The following is a 25852-nucleotide window of genomic DNA, read 5'->3' on the forward strand; positions in this document are numbered from 1 at the left end:
ACATCTGGCCCCTGCACAGCATACTGTATCTGGCTGCAATGCACATCTGGCCTCTGCACAGCATACTGTATCTTGCTGCAATGCACACCTGGCCTCTGCACAGCATACTGTATCTTGCTGCAATGCACATCTGGCCTCTGCACAGCATACTGTATCTTGCTGCAATGCACATCTGGCCTCTGCACAGCATACTGTATCTTGCTGCAATGCACATCTGGCCTCTGCACAGCATACTGTATCTTGCTGCAATACACATCTGGGCTCTGCACAGCATACTGTATCTTGCTGCAATGCACATCTGGGCTCTGCACAGCATACTGTATCTTGCTGCAATGCACATCTGGGCTCTGCACAGCATACTGTATCTTGCTGCAATACACATCTGCACTCTGCACAGCATACTGTATCTTGCTGCACGCTGTGCAATATGGTAGGTGACACGTTTGCACAAGCATCTGTGATACGTGGTGGTAGGTCCTGCAATGTTGGTGGAGGGGTCGCATACACCTGCTGTTTGATGTGACCTCACAGAAAGACGTGCAACGGGGTCAGGTCAGGTGAGCGGAGGCCACTCCACACAGCTCCATACCCAATGACTTGTAGGAAGGTCTCCATGAGGTGTCGCTCACGTCCGCAGCCTTGTGAGTTTTAAGGTGGCTTTACACACTGCAACATCGCAAACGACATCGCTGTAACGTCACCGGTTTTGTGACGTTATAGCGACCTCCCCAGCGACATTGCAGTGTGTGAAACACATCAGCGACCTGGCCCCTGCTGTGAAGTGGTGATCGCTACAAATCGTTCAGGACCATTCTTTGGTCCTTTGTTTCCCGCTGTGCAGCAAAGTTTTAGTGTGTAAAGGGGACTTTACAGCGACTTTGTTAGCGACTTCCCTTTCAAAAAGCTGCTTTACAACGTCCCCAATGACCAGCTAGGTCGTTCTGCAGGTCCGGATCGCTGTTGCGTCATTGGCCAGGTTTGCCTGTTTGACAGCTCACCAGAGACTTTGTAGCGATCCCGGCCAGGTTGGGATCGCTGGTGGGATCGCTAGAAAGTTTCAGTGTGTAAAGGGGCCTTTACACCTTCATATCATAGCATTTCTGTATGTAAGGTGGCGATTCGTATTGAATTGATGATGCCCTACAACTTTGTAATTCACTTTTTTTCTCTATCTCGTTCCATTTTTGAGATAAAAATGCTAACTCCGTTGTTTTCCACCAGGTGGCGCTATAGGTCTTTTCACTGTGTAGCGCATGGCTACTTTACTATACCTAGACACCACTTCTATGCCTATAGCTGTCGCCGTTCTCAAGTTAATGGTGGTGGACAGGATATGGGTGGACACACTGTATATAGGTGCGGTGTATACAGGATATGGGTGGACACACTGTATATAGGTGCGGTGTATACAGGATATGGGTGGACACACTGTATAGAGGTGCGTTGTATACAGGAGATGGGTGGACACACTGTATATAGGTGCGGTGTATACAGGATATAGGTGGACACACTGTATATAGGTGCGGTGTACACAGGATATGGGTGGACACACTGTATATAGGTGCGGTGTATACAGGATATGGGTGGACACACTATATAGGTGCGGTGTATACAGGATATGGGTGGACACACTGTATATAGGTGCGGTGTATACAGGATATGGGTGGACACACTATATAGGTGCGGTGTATACAGGATATGAGTGGACACACTGTATATAGGTGTGGTGTATACAGGATATGGGTGGACACACTGTATATAGGTGCGGTGTATACAGGATATGGGTGGACACACTGTATATAGGTGCGGTGTATACAGGATGTGGGTGGACACACTGTATATAGGTGCGGTGTATACAGGATATGGGTGGACACACTGTATATAGGTGCGGTGTATACAGGATATGGGTGGACACACTGCATATAGGTGCAGTGTATACAGGATATGGGTGGACACACTGTATATAGGTGTGGTGTATACAGGATATGGGTGGACACACTGTATATAGGTGCGGTGTATACAGGATATGGCTGGACACACTGTATATAGGTGCGGTGTATACAGGATATGGGTGGACACACTGTATATAGGTGCGGTGTATACAGGATATGGGTGGACACACTGTATATAGGTGCGGTGTATACAGGAGATGGGTGGACACACTGTATATAGGTGTGGTGTATATAGGATATGGGTGGACACACTGTATATAGGTGCGGTGTATACAGGATATGGGTGGACACACTGTATATAGGTGTGGTGTATATAGGATATGGCTGGACACACTGTATATAGGTGCGGTGTATACAGGATATGGGTGGACACACTGTATATAGGTGCGGTGTATACAGGATATGGGTGGACACACTGTATATAGGTGCGGTGTATACAGGATATGGGTGGACACACTGTATATAGGTGTGGTGTATATAGGATATGGGTGGACACACTGTATATAGGTGCGGTGTATACAGGATATGGGCGGACACACTGTATATAGGTGCGGTGTATACAGGATATGGGTGGACACACTGTATAAGGGCTTGCTTTTTTTTGCGGTAAGAGATGCAGTCTTTATCAGTATCATGATTGGGTCTTATTGATCTCTTTTAGCCCATTATTTTTCTGAAGTAACGTGACTAAAATTCAGCAATTCTATCATTTCAATTTTCGGCGTTCTTTGTATGGGATAAATATCTTGACATTTTATTAGTTTGGGTAATAAATGAAGCCATTCCAAATTTGTCATTTTTTTTATCTTTAAATGTCGCTATTTATCTTTTGAGAAAAAATAGATTATTTAAACTTTATATATAAAGTATAGACAGGTTGGGCCCCAAAAATACGTATACACACTTCCACATGAAAAATAGCTGTATAAAAGCTTTATTATTAAACTTCAATAGACAACACAGGGTAGTGGTAATCTTATGGGTGACAGACAGTCATGTGGTTTCTGGCAAAAGAAGGTCACAGTGTTTGGCTGCGAAAAATGCTCCCTGATTTTCTATCATTTCTTCTGTCATTCATTGTATTAGGTAACTTTCCTGCTGGGTTTTTATCTCTTCCCCTTTAGGACCCAGCAGAGCTCTCCTTCCATCCAGCTGCTGATTATCAGTATTCTCCTTGTGCTGAAATACTCCCATCTTCCCTGGACTGGTGCTGGTGATATTATTGAGTTCATTCTAGCTCTGGTTGCAAGTAGGTGGCTTGTACTCATCTGTAGTATTGTTGCTGAAACTTTGCTGAACTTCTGCCTAAGTCACCTGTGGATAAGTAGTTCATGCATTTTACCCCGTGTGTCCTCTCCAGTATTTAGTGGGGTTAATGAAGAGCTCATCCCTCCACTTCCCTATTTAGGGCCCAGCTGATCAGGGGGTCACTATTTCCCCCTAGACACAGGGTTTCCGTTCCCTTTCACGTGGTACTTCCCTGTACGTAGCGTGACAGGTAAGTCATGTTTGACTTCAGAAATCTCAATAGGTACTAAAAGTGGTCATCATTAACACTCCTGATTTTGGCAAACTACTGCATGAACTTAAGGATTGCTCTGCATAACATTTTAATTTCTTCTTGTAGTGCGGCCAGTGTCATATGTTTCATACTTGTCATTGTTGGGCACAGGCAAATAAACAGTATACGTGCCCTTTGTAGCCGAATAGCTTTTTATAATGCAAAATTCCACCTGCTTTGGAGGTAGATGTGGTCCCTTTACCTCTGGGCCCCTGAGCAGCTGCACAGGTTACACCAATGATATGTCCGCACAGATACTTATCACTAATGCATGCGATTGTCAGCTATGTTGGTCGTTTTCTTCCAAAATTATGTCGCCATTGTCATACTTCACACATATTCTCAAATTTCCATTACCATTTCAAAATGGTCTTGTGTTGCTCGAATGTCAAGCGCATCTCCATCATTTTATGTGACTCTCCTGAGGGCCACAGGGGTCGGGGAGGGGGGGGGGGTCAATCATTCATGCGATTAGATACATCTACCTATTGCCTCCACAATACAATTTTTTTTTTTAAAATGACAAATAGCCACCATGATAGTGTACATACATTTTTTTGGGCTACCCTGTATATTATATACACAATGTAGTTATACATATTTAAATAGTCCCCTTGGGTAACTTAAAGGAGTAGTCTCATGTCTAAGATCCTATCCCAATACGTAGTAGACGTAAATATAATATTAGCAAATACCTTCAATTAGAGATGTAGTATAGTTCTCCTGATATAACCATGTCTCCTTACCTCATGTGCAGGGCATTGCAGTTTAGGTATCCATGGTTACGACCTCAAGCGACTAACTGTCACTATATGATTGGTTATAACCATAGATACCTAAGCTGCAATGCCCTGCACATGAGGTAAGAGACATGGCTAATCAGGAGAACTATACTACATTTCTAATTGGTGGTATTTGCAAATATTATTATCACACATATTAGGATAGGATCTTGGAGATGGGAATACCTGTTTAACCCTGTGATCACATGGTCACCTGTACAATATACACAATTCTGTGCTATTGCAGGGTATCGCTCTCTTATAAGTCACAGGCTCGGATTCAGAGTAGTTTTAACATGGCGAATATGTATTTGTTTTTCCCAGGCCTCGCCTGCCATGGCAACCAGACTGGGGGCCGATAGCCAACAGAACTTACAGCCACCATATTAAAGCCTTTTAAATGCCAGTCCCTCTGGAAAACTCAGCCACACCTGCGCTGTGTGGAGCGGGCTCAGCTCCTGAGCTTGTATCATACAAACAGTGCGCTGTGTTGGAGCGTGGGGTGAATGCTCCATTGCACCCCTGCCAGGTGAGGAGTGTAGTAGTTGCCCACAACAGCCAATCACATCACGTCATTTATTTTGGTTCTCAATTGTATGACAAAAATAGCAAATGAAATCTGATTGGTTGTCTTGGATTTCTGTAACCCAATGAAATCACTGCTTTCATTTCCTAAAACCTATACTAGGAAAAATAGGACAAGAATCTAATTGGTTCAAGGTGCTCCATGAGAACCAATCAGCTTGTGTTTGCCACCCTGCACTGGGACACATAGAATCTTATTGGTTACTATGGGCCTATTACAACCAATTAGATCACTGCTTTCATTTCCTATTCCGCGTTAGAAAAACGTCAACAGTAGTGTGATTGTTGCTATGGACAACACATCCAGGCTATGTTTGGATTAAACATGTCTTTGATTGATCGCAGGGAGTTACTGTAACTGCTGCCCATTAGTAAATAAACCATAATGGGACCCTACGTCCTTGTAGTATGTCTGAAGGTAATGAGTAATAACACCGTCTATTTCTGGTAGCGTTTGGTCTAATAATAGCGGGGGCCATTTCCTCTGCTCCATCACCGACATCTCCAGGGAGGATATTGTCTTACATTACAAACGTGACATTGAGCGGATAATGAGTGTAATGTGCACAACATGGCAGTGGGATCTGTGATGAAAAATGTAAAATAGAATTGATAATAAGAGTCATTGACTCGGGGCTTCCACCAGATTCCTGAGGAGGCAGGTGGAAAAAACACCCTCGAGTGGCTGCAACAAGACCTGAAGGAACCTCAGTGGCTAAGGTATCAGTTTGTACAGTAAGGTTTTACCAAATGCTGAAGGTCTCCATGTCCGAACTCCTAAACGTCACCTCTACTGATCCAAAAGCACAAGAACAGTCATCACAAATATACTCAAAATCATATAAATAAGCCAGAAAAGCTTTCAGATTCTGTTCTGTGGAGCGATGAAACATAGCTGGAACTTTTCACATCTCTAGATCAGTGGTATATGAGGAGGAAGAATGAATGAGGATACACTTAAAATAACATTGTGCCTACAGTGAGGAATGGCGGTGTCTCCGTGATGCCTACAGTAAAGCACAGTAGTGGCTCAGTGATGCCTACAGTAAATCATGGTGGTGGTTCGGTGATGCCTACAGTGAGGAATGGCGGTAGCTAGGTGATGCCTATATTAGGAATGGTGGTGGCTCAGTGACGCCTACATTAGGAATGGTGGTAACTCAGTGATGCCTACAGTGAGGAATGATGGTGGCTTAGTGATGCCTTCTGTAAAGCATGGCTTGATGAGGTCTACAGTACAGTGAGGAATGGCGGTGGCTCGGTGATGCCTACAGTGAGGCATGGCGGTAACTCGGTGATACATAGTAAGGAATAGTAGTGGCTCAATGATACCTACAGTGAGGAATTGCAATAGCTCGGTGATACCTACCTAGGAATGGTGGTGGCTCAGTAATGCCTACAGGGAGGAATGGCGGTGGCTCAGTGATGCCGACAGTAGGAACAGTGGTGGCTTAGTGATGTCTACAGTAAGGCATGGCGGTGGCTGTGATGCCTACAGTAAAGCATGGTGGTGGTTTGGTTAGTCTTACAGTGAGGAATGGTTGTGGCTCGGTTATGCCTACAGTGAGGAATGGCAGTAGCTCAGTGATGCCTACAGTGAGGAATGGAGGTGGTTCAGTGATACCTACAATGAAACATGGTGGGGATGCTCACTGATGCTCTGGGGCAACTTTTCTTCCCACGCTTCATACCGGAAGAGCAAGATGGATTTAATTAATAGCAGGAACTCCTAAGATGAAAATGTCATGTCTTCTTGTGAGGAACCTGAAATAGCGGCATCATTGAACCTTCCAGCAGAACAGTGATCTCAAGCATATCTCACTGTCCACCAAGGCTGGTATCAGAGGAGGTCCTGGGAGATTCTGGAGTAGCCGTCACAGTCACCTCCACTCTTTGGTGGAATATGAAGCAGGTGAATGAGGCTAACTCAAGAATAATTAGGGAAGTGGAGGCCATCACTCATTAAGAATGGGCTAAGATTCCTCTGGAACGTTGCCAGGAGCTGGTGTCTGGATATGCATCACGTCGGCAGCAACGCATAACAGCCAGAGGGTGCTCTACTACACACTAAAGACGTTTAGTTGGTTGTGTTGAGCAACTTACAATGTTCTAATTTGATTCTGTTGTTTGTAATAAACCAAGGTTTAAAAGTTTTACAAAGAATTGACATTGGTGGCGGAATAATTTTGTTTGCACCTTTGTACAGCACTAGACGCGCAGCTCCAGGTGACTAGAACAGCCGGTGAAGATTCCTGCGAGCGCTGTAATATCGGTCACTAATAATATTGAATTTCACACTTCAATAAAATAACACTGGAAACATTTTTTATGGTTATAACACAAAATATAAACATTTTCTGTGAATTATTTACAGAGCAGTAGAGTGTTCCTCGGTGCAGTAGAGTGTTCCTCGGTGCAGTAGAGTGTTCCTCGGTGCAGTAGAGTGTTCCTCGGTGCAGTAGAGTGTTCCTCGGTGCAGTAGAGTGCTCTTCGGTGCAGTAGAGTATTCCTCGGTGCAGTAGAGTGCTCTTCGGTGCAGTAGAGTGTTCCTCGCTGCAGCCTCCTTCTGTTAGGACCAGAACTGGTAGCAGATGTAATCAGAGCAGATACGCTCTTCTATGAGAGGTTGTCAAAGTCTACCCTGTCTCTACATCTTACTCCTTGTCTGGCTGTCACAGATGACCCTTTTTGTCCTCTTTGGTCCCAATAGATGACTATCTAGATTCCTTAGAGGGAGTGTACAAGTAACGATGGTGCTCTCGCCCTAGTGTCCCCTTCCTCCGCTGAAAATGATGAGGGTGGGAATCACTGACTTTTTTCAGAGCGTGAAATTTCCAAGCCTGAGCGATCAGAATTTCCTAATAATCAGAGAAAAAGGTTAGAAGGAGGATGTTATAATATACGATGAGGAAATCCTTGTCCCCGCATCTCACCGGGATGAGGTCGTCTTTGCCGTTTTCTCTCTCTAGTATAGTGAGTTCATCTGGTGATAGTAGGATGAGGCGCAGTTCTCGCACTGCGTCCTGAGCGACCACAGACACTGGGACATCCAGGACCACCTGACGGGAAAAGGTATCAATGTGATCATACAATATTACAATAACATATAATAGTGTTAAAGGGGTGTTCTCAAGATCGAAACGTATCCCCTATCCATGGGCTCCGAAGATCCTTGTGTAAATGGAGCGGTGGTCGATCATGTGAACCTCCACCCCATTCATTTTTATAGGAGTAACAAAGTTATCCTCTGTTCTAGATTAAGGGGGATAACTTCCAAACTTGATAAAACATCTTTTAAGCCTGTACATTTACAAGTCCAATCTTATGTCAATAGGTTCCAGGACAAAATTCGAGAATGTGTTCTACTTCCAGATTCCATCTGTGATATGCAATTGCACCAGGATCCTTACCGAGCTGACATATGCCCACTCCCGAACGGCCTGGATAAGAGGGACTTCATCAATAGACAACCGGTCGCTCTGTAAAATACTGACAATTCCAAGGTCGGAGAGTTCCCGGAAACTCTGAGTCTTAATGATTTCCTGTGAAGAGGAGAAACCATGAGAAAAGGTTGAAGGTCAACGCCGAGGACAGTGACAGCCATCGTGAGATGTTTATTCACAGTTTACATCCTGTTTGGATAATTCCCACACAGGACACACAAGACGGACAACTCAACCGAGAATCCATGATGATCCCAATACATTATCAGTGGGATCCTGTTCCCTCCATTACTGTGGACAACCAGCTTCTATGTTATGTTCGAGACTGAGGTTGTCACAACGATGGTTTGGCCAATTGTTCACCCCTCAGCCATCTCCACCCAACTCTCCCATACACCGAAGAGCTCTCTCTACCGATTGCTCCCATGTACTAGGTGACAGCTGCTGATGGACATCTCTGACAGGAGCTCGTCTCTTCAAGAACAAAAGGATCGGAAGTCCAAACTCAGATATGCCAAATTTTTCCCTCTGTCAACAGAATTATTTTAATACAAAAAGTTATAGGGAAATCGGAAGCTTCGCTCTTACATTAGCCCGCTAGATGGGTACAAGAAATATACAGTATGTGTGGTTCTACAATGGCCTACATGACCCACCTTCATCTTGTGGGCAGCCAAATCAGCCGACGCAGCTAGTCATTGGCCTGAAGGGTCTGCAAGTGCAAAATGGTCACCATCTGCTGCTAATTTTACCTTGGTCCTCTCACTACCATGACAAATGGCATAAAGTAATATCCCGAGAGCAAACCTTACATTTTTGTTTTGTTGTCTTTATATTCCCGGGTCACATCATGGCGTTATAACGTTCACCAGGCAGATGTGTCCCATTGTGTTTTAGGGTCGGGCACAGGCGGCTAAGGACAAAGACACAATACATGACAGAGGAGGAGGGCAAGAAGATCTGTCACAGCCTGGACTCAAGTGAGAGGATCTGGAGACCCCCTGACCTCTGCTTTACAATCCGGGACGTCCCATCCCCGCCCTCTACTGGGTCTCATTATGAAGACTGCATGGAAATGGAAGAAATGAGCACAACATACCCCAGAAACGAATCCACATGAAGCTGCTGTTTGGGGGTACACTTATTACATCAAGAGTTGCCTAAGTAGGAATTCCCTAATAAAACCCTAATATAACGGCCCTTTGTCTTTGTGCCGCCACATCACCATCCAGAGGTTACTCACCGGAGTATGGCGCTCTATGAACGCCAGGCATCTCTGTCGCAGGTCGTTCTGCCCATAAGTCACCGCAGCCTGAAAGCCGAAAAAAAATATAAGACAGGAACAAGGTTACATAATTGTACTGTTAAATCAGCGTCTTACAAATTCGGTATCCCAAAGGGGGTGCAAGATTACCACCAGGGGGAGCAGCATGACCACCAGGGGGAGCAGCATGACCACCAGGGGGAGCAGGATGATCACCACCAATGGCTGCCACTACAGCCTCCATAATCAGGAGCGGCTCCTGGGTTATGGGGACACTTGGCCGACAAAGTCCCTTTTTTATTTTTCGGTCCATAGAACTGTATTAGAGCTATTGATTTTATCGTCACAATTTTGGGTTCCACACGATTTTTGAGTCACTTTATATTCAATTTTTCCAGGGGATCTGGCCACACTTGAAGGGATCGGGCCGCAACGGAGGGGATCAAACCACTATGGAGGGCATCGAGCCGCCACAGAGCAGATCGGAACTCAGCAGAGGGGATCGGGCCTCAGCGGAGGGGATCGGGCCTCAGCGGAGGGGATCGGGCCTCAGCGGAGGGGTGCGGGCCTCAGCGGAGGGATGCGGGCCTCAGCGGAGGGGTGCGGGCCTCAGCGGAGGGGTGCGGGCCTCAGCGGAGGGGTGCGGGCTTCAGCGGAGGGGTGCGGGCCTCAGCGGAGGGGTGCGGGCCTCAGCGGAGGGGTGCGGGCCTCAGCGGAGGGGATGGGCCTCAGCGGAGGGGTTCGGGCCACAATGGAGGGGATTGGGCTACAACGGAGGGAATCAGGCCACAACGGAGGGAATCAGGCCACAATGGAGGGGAGCGGGCCTCAGCGGAGGGGAGTGAGCTACAACGAAGGGAATCAGGCCACAATGGAGGGGATCAGGCCACAACGGAGGGGATCAGGCCACAACGGAGGGGATCAGGCAACTCTGAAGCATCTACTGATCTTATGTCACAAGTTTTTTATTTGCTGTTCATCAGATTTACTAAGAATTTGGAAAATATCAGCAATAGCGAGTGATGTGTCCAGATAACTGGCACCAGTGTCACAATAGTGTCATCACATACTGAGAGGTTTGTCCCCTGCAGATCATCTCACCACAGGTTCATGGTGGCGCGATGACTGATGCCTGTTTATCTGCTGCCATTCAGACAATGATATCTCTGACACTAAGTCATACCGGAACTAAACCCGAAAACTGAAGTTTAAAAAAAAATAATAATCATGAAAATATGTGACAGGGAGGGGAAAGGGCAGATAACAATGCAACCGGATATATACGCAATTCCGTGAATGCTGTGCTGTTACTATACATACACTATGCAATATGAGAAGAGTCAACAAAAGTTCAGAAACTTTCTACTATAGTTTGGATTTCTGGTCCTTATCAATGTAAGATCTCTGCTTGTTGTCATTGAATGGAAACCTGTTCTGATGCAGTTCTGCTCACACAACTGAAGATTTCTTGGGCCTCCTTCACATGTCCGTGTTACCGGTATGTGTGGCATCCGTTTTTTTACAGATATTGCACGCACCCATTATACCTTATGGGGGTGCTCACATGTCCATGTGTAACCAACGGAGGAGACCTGTCCATTTTTTCCAGCAGCACATGACAAGGGCCAATACAAGTCTATGGGTCGGAGAAAAAAACATACAGCACACGGATGGCACAGTGTATAATCCAGTTGTGTAGTATTTTTTCCTTTAGCCATACTGGAAAAACACGGATGGCACCAGTACCGGTTTTACACACATGTTTTGTATACGTGCGTGCAGGCTCTGCAGCTATGGCTTTCACCGACGATCCATATAACAGTCTCCTACCTGTAAAGCTTCACAGGCCATATCCACTGTCAGCGTCCGACTGATGAAATCCACACAAAGCTGGAAAATGGACAAGAAGATAAAAGTTACAGAACTTAAATACTAAGAAGTGAACTCCCCAAGTCTTTTATATTAGAACATGGGCGGATGAAGGTCACACATTGTTCCATGAATTGTAGCTGCTCAAAAAAAGAGAGAAAAAATCCAGTCTTGATGAATTGGCATTTAAGTACGTGAGAAATCGTTTTCCTTTATTGACATACAACCAGACACAATGTTTTGTATCTCTGTATACAGGGAGCTCCCCCTAGTGGTGGCTGCAGACAGGATCTTATCATGTATCTCTGTATACAGGGAACTCCCCCTAGTGGTGACTGCAGACAGGATCTGATCATGTATCTCTGTATACAGGGAGCTCCCCCTAGTGGTGGCTGCAGACAGGATCTTATCATGTATCTCTGTATACAGGGAGCTCCCCCTAGTGGTGGATGCAGACAGGATCTTATCATGTATCTCTGTATACAGGGAGCTCCCCCTAGTGGTGGCTGCAGACAGAATCTTATCATGTATCTCAGTATACAGGAAGCTCCCCCTAGTGGTGGCTGCAGACAGGATCTTATCATGTATCTCTGTATACAGGGAGCTCCGCCTAGTGGTGGATGCAGACAGGATCTTATCATGTATCTCTGTATACAGGGAGCTCCCCCTAGTGGTGGCTGCAGACAGAATCTTATCATGTATCTCAGTATACAGGGAGCTCCCCCTAGTGGTGGCTGCAGACAGGATCTTATCATGTATCTCTGTATACAGGGAGCTCCCCCTAGTGGTGGCTGCAGACAGGATCTTATCATGTATCTCTGTATACAGGGAGCTCCCCCTAGTGGTGTCTGCAGACAGGATCTTATCATGTATCTCAGTATACAGGGAGCTCCCCCTAGTGGTGGCTGCAGACAGGATCTTATCATGTATCTCTGTATACAGGGAGCTCCCCCTAGTGGTGACTGCAGACAGGATCTTATCATGTATCTCTGTATACAGGGAGCTCCCCCTAGTGGTGGCTGCAGACAGGATCTTATCATGTATCTCTGTATACAGGGAGCTCCCTCTAGTGGTGGCTGCAGACAGGATCTTATCATGTATCTGTGTATACAGGGAGCGCCCCCTAGTGGTGGCTGCAGGCAGGATCTTATCATGTATCTCTGTATACAGGGAGCTCCCCCTAGTGGTGGCTGCAGACAGGATCTTATCATGTATCTCTGTATACAGGGAGCTCCCCCTAGTGGTGGCTGCAGACAGGATCTTATCATATATCTGTGTATACAGGGAGCGCCCCCTAGTGGTGGCTGCAGACAGGATCTTATCATGTATCTCTGTATACAGGGAGCTCCCCCTAGTGGTGGCTGCAGACAGGATCTTATCATGTATCTCTGTATACAGGGAGCTCCCCCTAGTGGTGGCTGCAGACAGGATCTTATCATGTATCTGTGTATACAGGGAGCGCCCCCTAGTGGTGGCTGCAGACAGGATCTTATCATGTATCTCTGTATACAGGGAGCGCCTCCTAGTGGTGGCTGCAGACAGGATCTTATCATGCATCTCTGTATACAGGGAGCTCCCCCTAGTGGTGGCTGCAGATAGGATCTTATCATGTATCTCTGTATACAGGGAGCTCCCCCTAGTGGTGACTGCAGACAGGATCTTATCATGTATCTCTGTATACAGGGAGCGCCCCCTAGTGGTGACTGCAGACAGGATCTTATCATGTATCTCTGTATACAGGGAGCTCCCCCTAGTGGTGACTGCAGACAGGATCTTATCATGTATCTCTGTGTACAGGGAGCTCCCCCTAGTGGTGACAACAGACAGGATCTTATCATGTATCTCTATATACAGGGAGCGCCCCCTAGTGGTGGCTGCAGATAGGATCTTATCATGTATCTCTGTGTACAGGGAGCTCCCCCTAGTGGTGACTGCAGACAGGATCTTATCATGTATCTCTGTATACAGGGAGCTCCCCCTAGTGGTGGCTGCAGACAGGATCTTATCATGTATCTCTGTATACAGGGAACTCCCCCTAGTGGTGGCTGCAGACAGGATCTTATCATGTGTCTCTGTATACAGGGAGCTCCCCCTAGTAGTGACTACAGACAGGATCTTATCATGTATCTCTGTATACAGGGAGCTCCCCCTAGTGGTGACTGCAGACAGGATCTTATCATGTATCTCTGTATACAGGGAGCTCCCCCTAGTGGTGGCTGCAGACAGGATCTTATCATGTATCTCTGTATACAGGGAGCTCCCCCTAGTGGTGGCTGCAGACAGGATCTTATCATGTATCTCTGTATACAGGGAGCTCCCCCTAGTGGTGGCTGCAGACAGGATCTTATCATGTATCTGTGTATACAGGGAGCGCCCCCTAGTGGTGGCTGCAGACAGGATCTTATCATGTATCTCTGTATACAGGGAGCGCCTCCTAGTGGTGGCTGCAGACAGGATCTTATCATGCATCTCTGTATACAGGGAGCTCCCCCTAGTGGTGGCTGCAGATAGGATCTTATCATGTATCTCTGTATACAGGGAGCTCCCCCTAGTGGTGACTGCAGACAGGATCTTATCATGTATCTCTGTATACAGGGAGCGCCCCCTAGTGGTGACTGCAGACAGGATCTTATCATGTATCTCTGTATCCAGGGAGCTCCCCCTAGTGGTGACTGCAGACAGGATCTTATCATGTATCTCTGTATACAGGGAGCGCCCCCTAGTGGTGGCTGCAGATAGGATCTTATCATGTATCTCTGTGTACAGGGAGCTCCCCCTAGTGGTGACTACAGACAGGATCTTATCATGTATCTCTGTATACAGGGAGCTCCCCCTAGTGGTGGCTGCAGACAGAATCTTATCATGTATCTCTGTATACAGGGAGCTCCCCCTAGTGGTGGCTGCAGACAGAATCTTATCATGTATCTCTGTATACAGGGAGCGCCCCGTCTAGTAGATCCAGGAGTCAGGTTTCCAGTTTGTGAATGACTTTAGTGTTTACTTTAGAACACGTAGAATGTCACCAACTGGAGACTGTGAGACCGCGACGGCATCCAGGACATTGTCACATACAACCATCCATGGGAAATCTATTGTGATTCCTTCCACTGATCAAATCCACAAGTCTCAGGATCAGGGGTCTCTGATTTGTGCCATGTCCTTATAGCGCTGGACAGGGTGGTCAGGCAGTGCCTATAGGCCCACAGACCCCCATACTACCCAAACTGCTGCTACTGCTGGCACTTTATAGCATCCTGACCGGATATAAGACTGCTATAATCATACGGTAATTGTAAGTGTTGACAAATAATGAAACCGGCTCCACACAGTAGGAAAGTTACATTTCATCATTGCTGGAAAGTGTCATTAAGACAAAGTATACACAAATGTATCATTCCAGACACAGGGGGCGTCCCAGGGGGTCACCGGGAGTCATGTCAGTACAGACAGCAGCAGAATTGTGGGGGCAGCAGAGGGGACAGGAACGTTGTGGGGGTGGGGGAGGGTTATACTTGGGGTTCCCCTGGGGTAATCCTAGCAGAAATGACAGTCATGTCAGGAGGAGCGTGAGTCAGAGAGAAAAACTGCTAACAAGTCACAAAGCTCCTGACCGGACCATCATGGCTTCCGGTCCACCCCTCTCCTGCCTGCCCCTTATAGACAGTTCTTCACACTGGTGCACACAGTAAAGGGCTCCTGTGCAAGAACAGTATGGGGGCCCTTTTTGTAGCCCAAGAGCTCATAAAAATGCAAAATTGGATCTGCTTTGGGGGTTGAAATGGGCCCCCCAACCTCCTGGGTACCTGTGCGGCTGAACAGGCTGCACCAATGATATGTCCGCTGATGGTTCTGCAGCCCCAAGGGCAAGTTCTCCCCTAAAAGTTTGCAGGGGTCTTTAATCTTCCTTATTTTTTTGGAGAGACCCCGCATCACCAAGTAGGTCCTCAGGAGAAAATTAGAACAAAAAAGAAAAAGAACTCCAGCACTCATAGAACCCCAATAATAAAAACAAGGAATGGATATTCTCATAGATTCAGTGAAATAGGTGTAAAACAGTCCGTAAACACTGGATCCCTGATATACCCGGGGCATTATTAACCCATTCCTTGATATTAATATTAGGACCCTGTCGTCCATATTCTGGACTCACATACATCTCATTAAGCCTCTACAGGCTGTTGGTTACTATAGCGACACCCATTACCTGTGTACCAACTAATACACCTACCTATCATATACACCACCTAGCCTCTTTACAGGTCGTTCAGCGATGATAATTCCCTGTGAATTAACCCACATATTCTCTGTGTTAATCCATCTGATGGTTCGATTTTGATAAAGGCCTGAGGCCGAAACGTCAAAAACTGTTTATGGACTGTTATAATCTATAAGAATATCCATTCCTTGTTTTTCTTATTGGGGTTCTATGAGTGCCGGAGTTCTTTTTTTTTTTTTTTTTTATCTTTCTTATGCTGAAAACCTTTCTATAAGTGGTGACTGATATCAACTCCTCCTATAACGCTCCTCCACCATTATAAGGTGTCTATTTTAAGGTTAATGGCCACTGGTGCACACCGGAAGCGTGTATGATCAATGGCTTCCCATAAGGAAGTTATACTGCGGCTGCGGTGGCTGCAGGACAATGGCTCATTTTCTGTAATGACAAGCAGCTGGGAGGAAGAGGAAGCGATGATCTCACGGGAGGGAGACCCCCGAACCCCCCCACCCTTTCTTCATGTCATTTTACTTCAAAGCCTTCCTGCTCTAGCGCTGACCTCATGGAGACATCCGGAGCGAAGAATAGAATCCCCCCATGATGTCATGGACAGCGCTCAGACCCCCATGATGGTAGAGACCCATCTAACACATCAGCTATGTAATTGGGGGGGTTTGGAGCAGCGCACAGACGTGATGGGACTTTTCCGTCTTCGGATTTTTTTGGTAGCTGGAAACAAAATCTGTTTCACATCAAGAAGACGTTAAATTCCTGATGGAATTGGCTCTCGTAGGATATGCTCCGCGCCAACATTACAGCTGAGCAAAAAAGATTTGCATCCTATGAGAGTGCATCAAATCCGGTATGCTAATGACCCTCGGCTCCTGCTGTGCTTCCAGCGTGAGCCGAGTGTCATGCAGCTGTGATCCGATGCTGCGAACAGGTCTCAGCTGAGGAGGAAAGGGAGGGATTAATCTCCTCATCTCCAACATTGTTAGCTGATGCACTTATTGCTCTGCACTTGGATGTCAACCGAGTGCAGTCCGATGTTTCACTCGCACCTATAGACTTGTATGGGTGCGGGGGACACCGCTCTCGCTGACGATCACAGCATGCTGCGACTGTCTGCTTATCCAGAATCTGGAAGAGAAAAAAAGCTGACTATCCGCTCTCCTTCATTGACTAACATTGGTCCGAGTGCAATACGAGGTTTTCACGCATTGCACTTCTCTCCTGTGAGGGTACTCTTATGGTTAGACATGGACTCAGTTATTGTCATTTGCAAGTTTCCGCTAATTTTTTCAGGATTAAATGGTGCTGAGCTTCTAGTGACCCTGACGGACCCTATTGTAAGTAAATGGGCTTCATTAAGCACCACTGGTATAAACGGAGGTCATAACCCCGGAGTGATCTGAACAGACAGCGGGATGATCGATGGATAAGCGTGACTGAGCACAAACTCCTCTTTTTCCCCTCGGATATAGGCATTGCATTCCTTTGTTTCTAAGGGACTTTCTGAGGTCTCCTCATATCTAGAGATAATTACAGACGCCTGCAGCCGGGATCAGACTCCTAGGTGTGGGTCATTTACTGGCGTGCTCACTTTCATCTTCAGCGCTGCATGCGCATGAGTATAATGATACTCGGCTCAGCCCATCGGTCTGTAACACAGGGGCCAACTTCAATTACTGCTATTTAACCCACTTAGATGCCGCCATCAACCACTGACAGTGGCATTCAGATGTACGAGTTGTCAGTGCCAGAGTTCGCCGGCATCCATTGCTCTATTCTCGAGGAACATGATGGCGGGGTGCTGAAGGTCCGGTTTGGCAGCTTGCTGAAGGATATCAATCGCTGCCATCCTGCTGCTCCTATGAAGTGCAGCCTGGTCCGGGCTTCAAAGGAGAACGTCAATTTGCAATATATATACTCTAACATTAAAATCACAACACCAAGAAAAAAAAGTCAAAGTGTTATGGAAATCATTGGAAGGATATTATACACACTAGTGATCTGCAAATGATGGAAAAAAATGGACACAAACCATCTCCATTTATTCAGTATAAAGTATGAGCGCCACATGAAGAAATCGGTGTACTTATATGCTTGGCACCTTAATGGACGTCTGAAGAATGAATGCACGCGCTGAATGCACTTGGGCAAATCATCAAGATCCTCTGCTGGCAGCAAACTTTGCCATTGCCGGACCAATGATGCCCCAGATGTGCTCCATGGATATGTTATAGGTAGTGATGGGCAATCGTGCTCACCACTGCTCGTTACTCGATCGAGCATCAGGTTACCCCGACGCGACTCAAGTACCGAGCATAATGTAAGTCAATGGGAAACTCGAGCATTTTCAACTCGGATGCTCGAGGCTGATTGGGTAACGAGCTTTGGCGAACACGCGCTCTCATCACTAGTTATAGGCCATGGCGGTACATGGACATCATGCGGCCTGGTGTTGTCGTGTTGAAAAACGGCTCTTGGGACACTTTGGAAAAATTGTTGTACCCCTGTTTACACTATTGATCCTGATCCTAAGAGCCATTTTTTAACACTAAAATATTATAATATATGGAATATACGCCACATCCAGTATACAGCACATAACAGATATCAGCAGCGCAGTGACGGGAGGGGACACTACGGGGCTGCAGCTGTGTGTACAGTTTGGTCGCAGATGTCAGTCATTTCCTGACGGATTATTTATAGGATCCTGTAAGGATACAGATTCTCACAAGAACAATCAGCTGCAATATTTACGACAATACATTCAATTATAAACAAGAAGATTTTCTTTCTGGTTTTACATAAATGATCCATGTATAATAAAACGTTCAGCTACTCACTGTTTAAAGGGGATTTTCTGGGCACAAAAAAACAAAAAACAAAACAAACATTCTGGCTATCTCTGTAATGACTGAGCCCTCAAAGCCCCAAGTCATCAATTTTTTCATTTTACAACTCCCCTTTCCCTGTCTGCAGCCATCCTTGTGGTTTATTTCTTAAGGGGATATTGCTTGCGATGTCGCTGGTGAAAGCACCCGCCCCCGTCGTTTGTGCGTCACGGGCAAATTGCTGCCCGTGGCACACAAAATCGTTAGGAGCCGTCAAACGGACTTACCTTCCTAGCGACGTCGCTGTTGCCGGTGAACCGCCTTCTTTCTAAGGGGGAGGTTCGTGCGGCGTCACAGCGACGTCACTAAGCGGCCGCCCAATAGAAGCGGAGGGGCGGAGATGAGCGGCTGTAACATCCCGCCCACCTCCTTACTTCCTCATTGCCGGCGGCCGCAGGTAAGCTGTAGATCGTCGTTCCAGAGGTGTCACATGTAGCGATGTGCGCTGCCTTGGGAACGACGAACAACCTGCGTCCTCTACAATCAACGATTTTTTAAAAATGAACGACGTGTCAACGATGGATGATAAGGTGACTATTTTCCATCAGTAACGGTCGTTCCTTGCTGTCACACGCAACGACGTCGCTAACGATGCCGGATGTGCGTCACGGAATCCGTGACCCCGGCGATATATCGTTACGTCGTTGCGTGTAACGGGGCCTTTATATACTGAGCTTTCTGCCGTCCCTCATTCTGCATTTTTAAGCTCCAATTCCCAGTAGGCAGAGCTGTATATGCCCCACAGGTCACGCACTCAATATTCTGGGCCACCCACTCCACCTAACATGTTTCCCCAAAAATAAGACAGGGTCTTATATTATTTTTTGCTCCGTGAGATACTCTAGGCTTTATTTTCAGGAGATGTCTTATATTTTCCCATAACTACAATCCACATTTTTCTTGAACAAAACAAAATCAACATTCATTTAAATATAATCAGTCATCACATTCTGGAACATGAACACTTTGTGTTACGCCTATTACTGGTTCAGATGCACATTTTCTTATCTGAGCTGCTATTCTCATGATGCAGAACTAGTCCTATAGTGGTGGGTACAGACCAGATTTACAAAGGTTCTAATTACCTGATCAGATTTCTTATTCTCCATGTACTGGTAAATTTACCCCCAAAAGTAAGCAGACACCCTCCAAAAAGAATCTCACTTACCTGAACCCAAACAATTAAGATTTGGCAAGTGAATGGGCTCTCAGCTACAGATCTGCGTCTCTTTTAGGTCCCCCTGGTGGCTGAAAGCAGTATCACTCGCGCTGAGTGATACCGGTACCCAATCTGTTTGTGAGAGATTCAGTGCAACACAGTTGGAATGGCAAGGGACTTGACAGCGACGCAGATCTATAAGTGAGAGCCCATCCACCTTCAGAACTTTGCAACTGTAAGGCTATGTGCGCACGTTGCGTAAATACATGCAGTTACGCTGCGCTTTGTAGCGCAGCGTAACTGCATGCGTCCTGCGTCCCCTGCACAGTCTATGGAGATTGTGCAGGGGCCGTGCGCACGTGGCGTTTTAGAGCGCATGTCACATGTCACTTCTTTCCTGCGCTTTGCCGGCAGCCCCTGCTCAGTCTATGGCAGGATCTGCAGGCAGAGCGCATGGAATCGGCTTTTTTTTTTTCACTACGGACATTTCTGCAGCGATTTAAAGTGCACATGTGCTCTTCAGATCGCTGCAGAAATTTCTGCAGTGACTGTACGCAACGTGCGCACATAGCCTAATTGTTTTGGGTCTGGTCAGTGCATTTAGTTTTTGTTTTTTTTTAGGCGGGTGCATGCTTTCTTTTGGGGGTATCTGCTTTCCTTGATGAAGTGTCCTAGTGTATTCTTCAACTATTTTAGCTGCTTAGACACTTATGGAGCCACAACTAGGAATTATTTTTGGAGTAGGGCATACTGAAAATAAGCCCCAAAAATCCTACTGGGGCTTATTTTCGGGATGCATCTTATTTTGGGGAAACTGGGTATATAGCACCATCTTGAGACCCCTATACAGTCTCAGGATGGATAAATCATTGCGCGCACAGTTACTGCTTCCTAGCATTCCTTCCACTCCTGTTAGTATTTGCTATTCTAACCCTCTCCTGCAGGTAGTAAATGTACATGGCTGAACTTGCTGGCTCACCATACAGGAGTAATGAGTCATATAAATGTATCTATGTATTACAATGTAATCTATCACTGCGATACACTCCGCACCATCACCACTGAGCAGTCACAAGCTGATAACATGTCCTATTCTGCCTGGAGCTGCGATGTCTCTGCTCTTTCTCCCTGTGCACATCCCCAGTCACTGTAAGGCTATGTGCGCACAGTTCGTTTTTCGGGTGCATTTTTGGCCTCAAAACTGCATGACTTTGCTTCCCCAGCAAAGTCTATGAGTTTTCATTTTTGCTGTCCGCACACAACTGTTTTTTTAAGCTGCGTTTTTGAGCTTGAAAAAAAAATGGACATGCCAATTCTTTTCTGCGTTTTCCGCCCATGCAATGCATTGGAAAAACGCAGCAAAACGCGCACCAAATCGCAGTAAAAACGCATGCGTTTTTTTCGCCGCAGGTGCGTTTTTGTGCGTTTTTAGCAGCGTCAAACAAACGCAGCGTGCGCACATAGCCTAAGCTTGCTGAGGATCACAGGATGGGTCCCCATGGCATCATCATCATTCAGAGCTACTGGCCAGCAAGTAGTAAGGCTATGTGCGCACGTTGCATTTTTCGGGTGCGTTTTTGGTCTTAAAACTGCATGACTTTTCTTCCCCAGCAAAGTCTATAAGTTTTCATTTTTGCTGTCCGCACAGTGCAGTTTTGCTTTAGGTGCGTTTTTGTGGTGACCACAAAAATGCAACATGTCAATTATTTCTGGGTTTTTCCCAGTGTTCTTCACTCATGCAATGCATTGGAAAAAACGCAGCAACAAAAACGCTTGCTTTTTTATGCGCTTTTTTTACATTTTTGTGCGCTTTTTGCGGCCAAAAATGCACAAAAACGCTGCATCTTTGTGGTCACAATAAAGGTAATTTGCGCACATAGCCTAAGGAGTCAGAGATCCCATCACACTCGACAGCTCAGGAACACAGCAGAATTCTAAGGCTACTTTCACACTTGCGTTAATTACCTTCAGTCACAATCCGCCCTTTTGAAAAACAGCGGAATCCGTTAATGGATTCCGCTGTTTCCCATAGACTTGTATGGATGACGGATTGTGATAAAAGTACCTGCGTTGCTTCCGCTGGCCGATGCTGCGTTGCTTCCGCCGGGCGGAAGGAACGCAGCTTGTAATGTTTTTTGAGCAGCGCAATCCGTAGGATTTCACTGCGCATGCTCTCTCTGGCTCCCTGCACACGTAACCAGGTTACACATCGGTTTACTAAGCAAAGCGCTTTGCCTAGTTACCCGATATTTAACCTGGCTACGTGTGCAAGGAGCCAGCACTAAGTGGTGAAAGCTGGTAACCAAGTTAAATATCGGGTAATCAAGCAAAGTGCTTTAACCTGGCTATGTGTGCAGGGAGCCCGACACTTCCCAGCTCGGCTCCGCCCCCTCCCGCAGTCCGCATGTACGCACACACACACACACACACACACACACACAATCACCTGTCCCCAGCGACGCAGTCCCCACGGCACTGACGTCCTCAGCGCCATGGCCCCGCTCGGCTCCACCCACTCCGCCCCCCGCACACATTCTCGGCGGCCGAACGATCAGCTGATTACCTGGTGACCGGCTGCTGTGAGCGATCAGCTGATCACCCGGCGACCAGCTGCTGTGAGCGATCAGCTGATCACCCGGCGACCGGCTGCTGTGACCGATCAGCTGATCACCCGGCGACCGGCTGCTGTGAGCGATCAGCTGATCACCCGGCGACCGGCTGCTGTGAGCGATCAGCTGATCACCCGGCGACCGGCTGCTGTGAGCGATCAGCTGATCACCCGGCGACCGGCTGCTGTGACCGATCAGCTGATCACCCGGCGACCGGCTGCTGTGACCGATCAGCTGATCACCCGGCGACCGGCTGCTGTGACCGATCAGCTGATCACCCGGCGACCGGCTGCTGTGACCGATCAGCTGATCACCCGGCGACCGGCTGCTGTGACCGATCAGCTGATCACCCGGCGACCGGCTGCTGTGACCGATCAGCTGATCACCCGGCAGCTAATCGTTCACAATAGTCTGCCGCCTGTAAAACTGTAAAAAAAAAAAAGAAGCAGATTCTGTTGTTTTGTACGATCCGTTGCATCCGTTGTGCCACTATATGCAACACATCTGTCACACAACGCAATGCAACGGATGCCGTTCAACGCAAGTGTGAAACTAGTCTTTCAATTACATTGTGATGTTTCCTTCTTTGTGATAGTCTTTACAATACTTTATTAATTTGTGTACCTGAAAAATCCTTGGCATCAAAACAAATATTCTTGTTTACAACCAAAGGCTTTAGGACCCTTCCTGAGCGGCAGCACAAATCGCCCATCTACTTTTTGTTGCAATGTATCTGGGCAGGTAGCATGTGTCATTATTCTGTGTATATCACGGTGGACTGTTTAGACTGGATAGAAGTGTTGCAAGTCCTCCTCGCTGTGAGCAGAACGAGGTCACGATTATTTTGCTACTTTTGGTTCTAAATAATGGTGTGGAAATAATACACAAACATGAAGTTGCGTTAAAAATATTGCAAAATTCCCGGCCAGTAGTGACAACTTTTTAAAGCGATCGAGGCTTGGATGGGGCATAGACAAGCTCAACCGACAAACATCAGAATTTACGTCACAAAAGTGGGGTACAGTATGCTAGAAATGCACTTCATTTCCTTTGCTGGAGCGCATTTCTCAGCGGGCATCTAGGTCTAGAGGACTGTCCGTCAAGACTGCGTAAGAAAATGCCAGACCACGATGAACCGGGGATAGAGGCTTTCTAAAAAGCTGCAGAGATTTTCACTATGCAATGATATTGTAAAGAGGCGCAGTGCAACATCTCACTGAAAAGGTCAATCATTGTGATCGCCTGATGATAAAGAGGGGTTCCAGACAAAGTTACTGTGGAGGAGAGGGACATAAGACACCTTACTATCTGACCAGACATGTAGAGCAATACCCTGCACTTACAACGGCATTTCTGCAGCACATCAAATGTCTAATAAGTAAAACTGCCCGACAGTGCGGAATTCACAAATCTCTACTGGCATGTGAAGAATTCTCATTGCTGGACAGGAGCTCAGAAAAATATCCTCAAAGCAAAAAACGTAAGATCCAAAAAATATTTCACTCCAACACTATATTACTGATCCTGTATTGATCCTGAGTTACCTCCTGTATTATACTCCAGAGCTGCACTCACTATTCTGCTGGTGCAGTCACTGTGTACATACATTACATTACATATCCTGGACTGATCCTGAGTTACCTCCTGTATTATACTCCAGAGCTGCACTCACTATTCTCCTGGTGCAGTCACTGTGTACATACATTACATTACTGATCCTGAGTTACATCCTGTGTTATACTCCAGAGCTGCACTCACTATTCTGCTGGTGCAGTCACTGTGTACACACATTACATTACTGATCCTGAGTTACATCCTGTGTTATACTCCAGAGCTGCACTCACTATTCTGCTGGTGCAGTCACTGAGTACATACATTACATTACTGATCCTGAGTTACATCCTGTGTTATACTCCAGAGCTGCACTCACTATTCTGCTGGAGCAGTCACTGTGTACATACATTACATTACATATCCTGCACTGATCCTGAGTTACCTCCTGTATTATACTCCAGAGCTGCACTCACTATTCTGCTGGAGCAGTCACTGTGTACATACATTACATTACATATCCTGCACTGATCCTGAGTTACCTCCTGTATTATACTCCAGAGCTGCACTCACTATTCTGCTGGAGCAGTCACTGTGTACATACATTACATTACTTATCCTGTACTGATCCTGACTTACCTCCTGTATTATACTCCAGAGCTGCACTCACTATTCTGCTGGTGCAGTCACTGAGTACATACATTACATTACTGATCCTGAGTTACATCCTGTGTTATACTCCAGAGCTGCACTCACTATTCTGCTGGTGCAGTCACTGAGTACATACATTACATTACTGATCCTGAGTTACATCCTGTGTTATACTCCAGAGCTGCCCTCACTATTCTGCTGGTGCAGTCACTGTGTACATACATTACATTACATATCCTGCACTGATCCTGAGTTACATCCTGTATTATACTCCAGAGCTGCACTCACTATTCTGCTGGAGCAGTCACTGTGTACATACATTACATTACTTATCCTGTACTGATCCTGAGTTACATCCTGTGTTATCCTCCAGAGCTGCACTCACTATTCTGCTGGTGCAGTCACTGTGTCCATACATTACATTACTGATCCTGTACTAATCCCGAGTTACCTCCTGTATTATACTCCAGAGCTGCACTCACTATTCTGCTGGTGCAGTCACTGTGTACATATATTACTTATCCTGTACTGATCCTGAGGTACATCCTGTGTTATACTCCAGAGCTGCCCTCACTATTCTGCTGGTGCAGTCACTGTGTACATACATTACATTACTGATCCTGTACTAATCCCGAGTTACCTCCTGTATTATACTCCAGAGCTGCACTCACTATTCTGCTGGTGCAGTCACTGTGTACATACATTACATTACTGATCCTGTACTAATCCCGAGTTACATACTGTATTGTTCTCGTGCAGTCACTGTGTACACACATTAAAGTACTCAGCTTTTGTGGCAAAATAGTTATGTTCTAACATATTATTCTCATCTGATCATTGCTCCCACAATCATTACAAATATATATATATATTATATATATATATATATATATATACTGTATATATATACATATACAAACAGTATATTCATAACAAGAGAGCACCGGGCACCGCTTGATCTCGCAAACATTCGCAATCCTGCAGACAGCACGGGTGCACAATCCCAGAATTAGTCCAAACCATAGATCCACTTAGTAGAAAGAAGGGCAGCAACCACCATGCAAGAGAATTTATATATTAAATACACACATTTTATCCCAGACCACCACACTATCCTCAGTATTACCTTTCTCAGGTCTGCGAGGCCATATTCAACGGCTGCGGTGAGAACTTCTAATGCCTGCAGAAGACAAAGGGTTAATTAATGTGATGATATAAATGAGTGAGCACATAGGGGGCCGGCGAGAACTAATGTCCTATTGTCTTGTATTGTGTTTATCCTATAGAAGCGTGTGACCGCATTCGCATTA

General features: G+C 46.3%; 1 protein-coding gene across 1 annotated transcript in view; it reads right to left on the bottom strand.

Moving 5' to 3' along the window:
* Window positions 1–7176: 7176 nt before the first annotated feature.
* The window catches only part of BTBD19 (BTB domain containing 19), a 29280-nt gene continuing 10604 nt past the window's right edge, over window positions 7177–25852 (bottom strand). Inside the window, exons 3-8 of the mRNA XM_075321190.1 lie at window positions 25669–25722; window positions 11418–11477; window positions 9567–9635; window positions 8291–8422; window positions 7814–7939; window positions 7177–7738 (exon numbers count right to left, since the gene is read on the bottom strand). Of these exons, the coding sequence (XP_075177305.1) occupies window positions 7595–7738; window positions 7814–7939; window positions 8291–8422; window positions 9567–9635; window positions 11418–11477; window positions 25669–25722 (585 nt within the window). The 3' untranslated portion in view covers window positions 7177–7594. The remainder of the gene's footprint in view (window positions 7739–7813; window positions 7940–8290; window positions 8423–9566; window positions 9636–11417; window positions 11478–25668; window positions 25723–25852) is intronic.

This window comes from Anomaloglossus baeobatrachus, chromosome 8 (genome assembly GCF_048569485.1).
Source record: "Anomaloglossus baeobatrachus isolate aAnoBae1 chromosome 8, aAnoBae1.hap1, whole genome shotgun sequence".
Classification (NCBI taxonomy): domain Eukaryota; kingdom Metazoa; phylum Chordata; class Amphibia; order Anura; family Aromobatidae; genus Anomaloglossus; species Anomaloglossus baeobatrachus.